At 42.4% G+C, this 9,138-nt stretch overlaps 1 protein-coding gene across 1 annotated transcript in view; it reads left to right on the forward strand.

Annotated features, from left to right (window-relative positions):
- The window catches only part of NFXL1 (nuclear transcription factor, X-box binding like 1), a 47,435-nt gene extending 41,355 nt beyond the window's left edge, over positions 1-6,080 (forward strand). Inside the window, exon 22 of the mRNA XM_075709055.1 lies at positions 2,887-6,080. Coding sequence (XP_075565170.1) covers positions 2,887-3,060 — 174 coding nt within the window. The 3' untranslated portion in view covers positions 3,061-6,080. The remainder of the gene's footprint in view (positions 1-2,886) is intronic.
- The last annotated feature ends 3,058 nt before the right edge of the window (positions 6,081-9,138 follow it).

Here is a 9,138-nt window from a genome sequence, read left to right on the forward strand (position 1 = left end):
CAGCTTCTTGAGACCTGTTTTGATGAATACTTCATTAAATTCTTTATATACAAACTAGTATGTACTCTGGTAAGTCTGCACATTTATATTTTGGTATTTGCTATATTTGGTAGCACCTTCTGCTAATATAATTTACAGATGGAATCACTTGTTTCTTAGTGGAAGGGAGACGGCTTGGTTAGGCTTCTCATCATGGCCCTAAGCAGCCAAACTTTCCTTCTGCTTCTAATTCAGAGGCACTGTGTGAGGCCAGGGTTTTCACAATTGCTAGATGTGGAAAAAAAAATCAGTGCTTTGATTATTTAACAATTAAGACCAAGCTTTCTCTCTGTCCCACTCTAGTGTAAAAGATTTGGTTAAATTTTTGAGCTCTCTGGTAATAGTCAGGAGTTTTCAATACTGGAAGTTGAGGTCTCAGACCTGAATTCTAATTTAATGAGTTGTATGAAAGATTTTGTTTCCTTTTCTCTTAGATAGAAAAATGTTTTAATAGCTCCTTAGAAGTTACAAAAGTCAAGCGCCTGCCCCCCTGTAAAATAACAAGACCTGCAATTTCAGGATATATGCTTTGTGTCTGTATAGTCACTGTTATTTGTATTCATTTAGCTACATTTTCCCATGGGGCTGCTACTCCTTCCAGTACAGGAAGAATATAGAGAATAACAAATGAAGGAGCAAAATCCAGTACCTAAGCAACACTAAATTAGACATTATCTGACATCAAACTGGTTTGAGTATACAGTTTAAATAAAGGCATTTCATTTTACTTTTAATGTGCCTATACACAAAGAAATTAGGTTCTTCGTCTAAATAAAAAACTTGAGCTTGTTTAGCTTGAAAAATGAAGGTATTTTGAAGACGGAGCACAACCATTGCTTTATTGTTCAGAGATCATTGAGGTGACACTTTGGGAACGATGACAGTTATATAAAATCCGTAGGTAGCTTTTCAAGGATAGTGATGGCTTCTTTCTCGTATTCTGTGCCCACGAACCTTTTTTCATTCTGTGTTTTGTTTTTTTATAATGTATTTATTTTTAGCTGAGTTTTTATAAAGATCACTAGAAAAGCAATTCAGTACCTGTTACATAATTGTTCGAGCCCTATATTTTAATTCAGATTACTGCAATTCACGAAGCTCTTTGCTTTTAAAACTTACAGATCACAAGGATATAATAACTATAGAAGCCCCAAATTTTATTTAGTGTCTGTGTAAAATGAAATACTGACATATTGTCTATAAAACCTTAAGAACTCTGCACTTGCCTCCAGATTTTGAATTTTGAAAAACTGTTTCATTAAAATATTTTGCTTTTCTAAAGGAGGATTAGCTAGTTGAAAGTAATCTTGTTTCAAATAGCAGGCTGTGGAACTTTGTCTGAACTTTTCTCCCATGTCATCAGAGAAGTGCCAACAATTTCTACCTTTATTAGGTACGAAGGAATAGACATCAAAACGGGTCCCTTTCTCCTGCTAACAGTGGTATCTGGCACACAAAGGGAAGTAAGATCTTGCTTTGTGAAACTCTGACAAATATTTGCTGTCAGTAGAGGAAGACCAGACATCAGGCAGTCTTGAGTTCCAAAGGAAAATTGTATTTACTGGACTACTTCTCTGCCCATTTCCCAAAACAGTCTTATTCTTGTTTCTTTTAATTCACCTTATTGTCTTAGTCCCTCTCTTCCTGGCAGCACTGCAGTAGTAGTCATGTAGATTTATTTCCTCTCATGGCCAGGCTTTATCTCTGTTCGCTGTCCATGTTTCCTCTGCTTCAGCTCAGTCTTGTGCCTTTTGCCCAGCCAGTCGTGGCTTGCTGCACTCTTCTGCTCCCATCTCTCTTCTCTCTTTCAGTTCATCTAGTCTCTCTGCTCCCTAGCTCCTTGTCCCATGCTTTCTCTAGTAGCTGACAACTCTACCCAAAAATCCAGATAATCGTCAGACCTTTTCTGTTTTTTAGTTTCTTAACTCTCCTTCAGAGCATCTTTTCTGATTTTCCTAGCAATTAGATGGTTCCTCATTGGAGTCTCATCCCAGTCTTACACTATTTGTTCCAGGCTGCCTAATTCCAGTTTTATTTCAGCTTTGTACCCTAAAATGAGTTTTGTCTATAGTCTCTTGATACCCTTTTAAAGAAAGGATGTGGAGGAGGGGGATGAGGAACAGGGATCAGAGGATCCTACTGTTCATTCCAGGCATCACCCTGCAGCCGCTGTTCTGGGTGGAAGCTTGGCATTCTTCTTATTTTGCCAGTTGCTTTGCTTCATTTTTGGGCCTAAGGGCATGTGCTTTCTTTTGAAGGATGCTATGTACCTACTACAGTCATATATGAGTGACCAAGTGTTAAATTATAACACCTAACGGATGGAATCTTTTTGTGCATGTCTAAGATTATAGCTATTAATCTAGAATTTATCTGAGCATGCAAAATATAAAGAATTGGGGGAAAGATAATAGATTTTTATTAATTTATTTTTAGCAGAGAGAGCATCCTTATTATAGGGGGGAGGTCTTTGAAGATTTCAGCATATGCTTTTATATATGTTATCGTAATAGAAAAGCACTTGTAAGTATTTAAGCTTTAATAGGAAAAATAATGTATTTTTAACACACTTCATGGAAATAATCTCATTTTGGCAGGGAAACTTAAGTTGGTTGCATTTTTGGCGACATTTTTTATAGGAAACTAAACAATGGTTTAATACTTGGAAGCGAAGTGCTTTGTAACCATGGGATGTAGTGCTACCAACTCATCTGTAAGACACATAACTTCCATTGGCTGCCAGTAATTTCTTTAAAATAGTTTTTGGGAGTGTTATTTAAAATCTGCACGTTTCCTTGTTTTTAATTCTGACACAACTGTCAATTACTTCTGGTTTTCTTCATCTAGGCTGAACTGGAAGCTTTTGAAAACAGATTAAAAGGGCGAAGAAAGAATAAGAGAAGAAAGGATGAAGTAGAAGTTGAACAATCATCATGGCAAAAATACAAGAACCTCATTATGCTGCCAGTGTTCGGAGTTGCTGTTGTGATGGTTGCATGGCTCATGGTCTACAATGACTGAAAAAGCGCAATATTTAATATACCTCAGTTGGGCTTTAGGTAGCTGTTATTCCTAGAATGTTAGTCTGTGTGTAACAGAACTTAATATGCATAGATTATGCATGTATACTGTTTGCCAAGAAAAGTGCAGAGGAGAGAAGTGTCACCTTTTGTGTTACTACATTCGCAGCAGAAAACTGAATTCAGACACTAGTAAGAGTAGATTTTAGCCTACACTGAAGGCTGGTATAATTTGTCTGACTGAGATCCATTAACTTCTCTTAATATATTGTGTTACTTTTCCTTGTCTCCATTTCATAATATTAAAAATAGCTTAGTATAAAATGCTTTATTGAATATTTGTTTCCTGTAAAAACAATTTAGTGGTTTATTGAAGATTAGTATTCTTATGCTAGTCTTTACGTTGTATCACACTATAATTTCTGTGCTTCATGTCAGTTTTAATTGTAACAACAGGAAACTTCAGATCACTTAGGCTTGAATATTTTGTGGCCTCATGTCAGAACTTTGTTCAGAGAAAGGAAATGTGAACTGTCTTTCAAGTCAACTGTATCACAAACAATAAAATGGGCCCCCTCACAGGCGGGGGGGTTGTTTTTTGGTTGTTCTCCCCACGCCCCCAGCCTTGTTTCCTCAAAATCAAACCAATTGAAAACTTCATTTAGTGGACAGATGCATAGGCTGAAGTAGTTTCGGGGTACAGGGATGTGTTCTCATCACTGCCCCCATTGCCAACAGCAGAAAAGCAATTTGAAATTGAACTTAAGACTGTCACTTGAGTATTTGTATAGATAAATGTCACATTTGAATATTTGCATAGATGTGCAAAAACTTAATTGAATAGCGTAACAATACAGTTATATGTCATTCTGAAGCCATCTGGATGGTGCTTGCTAATCATGTGTGAACTAGCTAATCTTTTAAATGTTTAAATGTTTTCTTACTGACAGCTTAGAATACCTTGCTTTTGGGATATCAGTGTTGGTTGGTAGAACTGGAAGTCTTACAAAGCTTCAAGATTATTAGAGAAGCTACATTCCCTCAGCTGAGGGACTGCAAGTTAAATTTGGGGGTGGGGGAAATCAGAAAACTGAATTTTTAGACCTGTGCTGGAAATTTTATGCTGATACTGGAGCATTGTGGGTAACTGAAAAGTGCTTACAAGATGCTGTGAAAGATGAGATACAAAGCCAAAGGGCATTAGGTTGCCCTTGTAATTCAGGCGTATAATTTCATTGCAAGTCCTGCAAAGCAATGGGACCATTTGTGTGAATTAGTCGAGAAGATGGCAGTTTGTTTGAAAGCTCTTTCGGTTGCTTTTGGCCCACTTGTAAAGGGACCCAGTATTAATTTGGGCTGATATCCAATTGTAATTATGGTTCAGCAGCAGAAAAAACTAGAAAAGCTGCAAAAGGCAGTAGCTTTTAGATTGCATAGATTGACAAGATGGGGAGAAAATCACTCTCTCTTCAATTTTTCACCTAAGCTTGGTGAAAGAGAAGAGAGGTAAGGAGAACTTGGCAATATTTAGCACGGATTGGTGCTATTTGATAGTATTTTATGTTGTTTTAAATTGATTTTTAGAAATGCATACTCTTCTGTCATGATATGTCAGGCCATTAGTATGTAAAGTTGTAGATTAATTGAAATTACACTGGGCAGTCACAGTTGCATCTCTGTTGAATTCTCTTATTTTCTAGTATAAGGAATAAACCATTTCCCATATTGTTACTTTAAATCTTTTCTATAATATTAATGCCTGGAAGATAATTCCATATATGTGTTGTTTTAACCAAGTGAGGTGATGCTTTTATGTGACTGCTTATGCCAGTAACTCTCCTGTCACTGAGAGAAAAAAAGAGGGATTTTTTTCAACTGAAATAAAATGTGTTCTATTGGCCAAAAATACAAAAGGATACCTTTCTAGCTGAAACATGCAGATCAGCGTGAATGAGACCATTGTGGAAACAGCTTTTATCTTACATGACTATAACTCATGTTTAAAACAAGTACAATGTAAAGTTTCTCCTTGCTTCTAGAGCAAAGAGAAGAAATCTCTCTCTACAGAGCTATAAAAATGAACTGCACTTGAGTTATATGTTTGACGTAGTTCTTAGTGTTCTTTTCTGCATATTTTGCAGTATTTGTGTGAAATATTGGAGAGAAAAAGACTTGCTTCTCATTGATCATCTTTATAAGAAAGCACACCAATCTTTAAAAATTAATTCCATTCATACAAATGTGTGTATGAGTAGGCATATTCCCTTTCTTTAAAGGATTTGTGCCTCTCCTGAACCTCGTGTATGCAAGACATACCTGTTTTTGAAATTTTATTCAAAATAGTTCTGTATATCTTATCCAACCATCTGAGTCATTTGCACTCTGTTGGTCTGCCTGCTGAACCAGATATTTGTTTCTTGGCATGAAAAAGTATGGGGGTTCGAGCAATCCGCAGTTTAATAAATCACTGGTTTCTATTTGGTTTTTAAAATAATTTTTACAGTTAATTTTTTGCCCTTTTTTGGTTGGAGCTACGTGAAGTAAGAGGTACAGATAAAATCACCTGTTATTCAACATATGTGAAAGATGGTAATTCTAGAAAGCAAATACTAAACTGAAGGTAGGGGTGTTTTTCAGCAACTTAAATGTAATGTACTGTTAAATAATGTAATAAGCAAATATTTTTAATGTAACAGTTTACAAAAAAATGCATATTGATAAGTATACATTAAAACAAATTATATAATCTGACCTGCTGTAGAAGGGAAATTAGGGAGAGAGAAGCCTGATGATGAGGATACTTAACATGCAGGGTATTTAGCTATGTGTAAAATTAAAAAAACGGGGGGGGGGGGGGAGCTTTTCCCAATTCTGAACGCATTCTGGTGAGCGTGCATCTTTGTGCTGAACCAACGTGCTCACAAGTTGCCGGTGTATTTTGGATTGGAAACTCCTTGGACAAGTTTGTTCCCTGTAACAATAACAAAGCCATTGTGTGTGTTAATATAATGTAAAAACCAAGTCAGACAATAAATGCATCAAAAACAACTTGAAAATTTGTTTGTTCTCAAGGACTGCTGTAGTAAAGCAGCAAACTTCTCCCAGGTAGCAATGACTGACATGCTGCAGCGGAAGTTTTAGGCGTGCTCTTTGTTCCCTTCTCTGGCAGCGATAGCTCTTACTGCTCAGGTTTATGCTGGAATTACGTAATCACATTCCAAAATTGCGAGAGTGGGTTGGGGGAGTAGATTAAGATGAAACAAATGGGAATGGATTTAGTAGATTTTCTTTTTTTTTTTTTTTTTGGCCTCATATGGGGAAATATAGCTGATTTATTAGACGTTTGTCCTGACCTTAACTACTAGAGAAGGAAATGTTACTATGCAGATAGCACCAAAATTTGTTCATAAAAGCTGCTATGCTTGATTGTGGCTTTAAAGCACTGAACTCTTGAGTTTATAATCTCAGTAGTTCTGGCTCCAAAGCATATCCGCTATACGCCTGCTTTTCTGAGAGCGATGAGCCTGTGCCTTGCGGGGTTAGAGCACAGAGGTGCTTGGTCTGAAGGATGTTCCTGTGCCAGGCAGTGGAAGCTTGATGTGCGTGGAAGCCGCTCTCTGGCGTGGGCTTTAGGGTGGAGTATGCTTTCGTGGACAGGCTGTGGGCGACCCTCTCCTCAGTTTCATTGAGTTCAGATAGCCCCCTTCTGCTTTGATTTCATCCCATTACCGGTTGTTATCCATGGAGAAAAATCAAATGAAGTCACATTAGTTATAATGAGACATGCTTGCTTGTTTCCACTAATGATTACATGTTAATGAATTATTTGGACTCTGCATTAAAATGTTTATATGCCATGCAACCAGAAAACAAGTTTCTGGTATGGGTAGTGTATCAATATGAGCTCTGTGAGATATTAAAAGTCAGTCATGAAGTAGGCTAAATGGCAGCTGCCTAGAAATAAGCCATACTCTGAGAGAACTGTGGCTTAATTCAACCAAGTATTATTTAATCTAAATAATTGTCATGCAGTGATTTCCATAAAATTGCTAACACAGCCAGAACTCGGCTTAGGCTTTCTCTCTGTGCTGAACACTGTGGTTGAATGGTGTAGTTGTGAAACTGCAATTTGAATAGCTCTCCCACTTGAGGAAAGCAATACAAGATCAGGAGTCAAGATCGGTTTGGGGTTTGGAATTCACAGGACTGCTGCTGTAGAGAAGACACCCTCCATCCAAGGCCAAGCTGGCTCTGCACTCTGAGCCACGTACCACACCTCTTAGACTTCAGTTTTCATTTGTTCTTACTGTAATTTTTGTCAGGGCTAACTAATCTCTGTAAAATACTGTAGCAAGTAATTAATTATGGTTTGAGTCCTCTTTTTATCAGCATTACAGCATGGAATATTTGGTGTTTTACATCAAGCGATGTGAAGATTTTACATACATGCTCTTGCTTCTGTCTCTTTCCATGCTTTTCCTATTATTTGTAAGATTGTTTTAAAAACAAGCCCGCTGCTTTTCTCCAGAGGGGACTTTGCTAATTTTCAAGGGCGTGCACTAAAACATGCACAGTAAAAACTTGGAAACCTTTCTGTTTTACAAATGTCATCTTGGAACCCAGTCGTGGTGCCAGTGACAGCTCTCTATGGCTCCTGGAAGGGTCCTGATGTGCTTCCGTTGGGCAGCGCCCAGCCGTGCCGTTTGTCCTGTTGACTTTTATCATTCTTAGATAGCGCTTGCGAGCCCCGTTACGTGCACAGAGCTGGGCTTGTCCGGCTCGGCACCTTTGGGTGCAGACACGGGGAAGAGGGGACGAAGGCAGCCAAATGCAAGTCTGGAAGGCCGATGTCTCATGGGGGTGGGGCGTTTGCGCTGTCATTCGCAGCTTCAGGCGGCACCTGTCTTGGCATGGGAGCTTCGCTTCGAGAGGTTTGGAAGTGGCACCGCACCCCTCCAGCTCTCGGGCCGCGGGGGGACCGGCGGGGGGACAGGTGCACACCACACCCCCCCCCCCCCCCGGGAGGGATGGGGCACGACGGGCTTGCGTGGGCCCCGGAGGGGCTGGGACCGAGCCTCACGGCGGGGAAGGAGCTGGAGAAACCGGTCGCCGGCTCCGGGAGAGCGTCCTCCCGCCGGAGCCCCTTCCCCTCCCCTTCTGCTGGGCCGGCGGCAGCGCCCGGCGCCGCTTGCAGCCCTCTCGCTGGAGATGCGGCGAAAGGGAAAGATGCGGGGTCTCTGGGGGAAAGGCAGGGCGCTGTGCCGCGGGGGAAAGCCTTGCGGTCCCTGCAGGCGCGAAACTTCCTGCCCCTGCGCTCAAAGGAAAGCCTTTGCACAACCGTAACGTAAAATAAAGAGCATCCAGAAGGCAGGCGGGTCCGCCGGCGCCCGGGAACCGCGGGTGAACGCACCCGGGAGCCCGGCCCGGGCTCGCCACCCCCGCTCTGAGCTCCGCGCTCCAGCCCGGCGGGGCCGGGGCCGCCGGTGGCTCCGCGCCCCCCGGTGTCTCCGCATCGCTCCAGCCGCCGGTGCGCGCCGGGGCGGCCCGGGGGCTCGCCGGCAGCCCCGGGGCGCGGCGGGGACAGCCCCGGCGAGGCAAGGTAAGGGGTGCGGGGGGCGAGCTCCGCGGGGCTCTGCCCCGCACACCGTCCCTGGCTCAGGCTTGTCTTGCCACCTGAAGCTCTTCGCGGCGTGACGAGACGCCCTTTGTCGGGGGGACGGGAGGGGTGGTGGGGGGGTGGGGGTGCAAAGGCTGTGCCCCCCTCATCCTCCCTCCCCGGGGGACGGCTTTAGGGCGAAATTAGCAAGTGGGCTGTCTCGCAGCTTGTCCCCAAGGGGTAGCGCCTGGTGTGCAAAAGGGGTGGGGATGTGGCGGCTTTCTCGCGGAGGTTTATTATTATTGGGTGGAGGAGGGGGGAGGGGGAGTCTGCGGAGCAGACAAAATGCGGAGCCCCCCCCCCCCCCCCCGCAAGTGTGTGTGTGGGGAAGGCGGGCGGCCGCGGCTCGTCAGACACCGAGGTAGAGAAGGGTGGGCGGGGGGGGGGCGGCCAAAGTGGAGAAGGTTCAGCAGCAGCCAGAGC

Source organism: Pelecanus crispus, chromosome 4 (assembly GCF_030463565.1).
Source record: "Pelecanus crispus isolate bPelCri1 chromosome 4, bPelCri1.pri, whole genome shotgun sequence".
Classification (NCBI taxonomy): domain Eukaryota; kingdom Metazoa; phylum Chordata; class Aves; order Pelecaniformes; family Pelecanidae; genus Pelecanus; species Pelecanus crispus.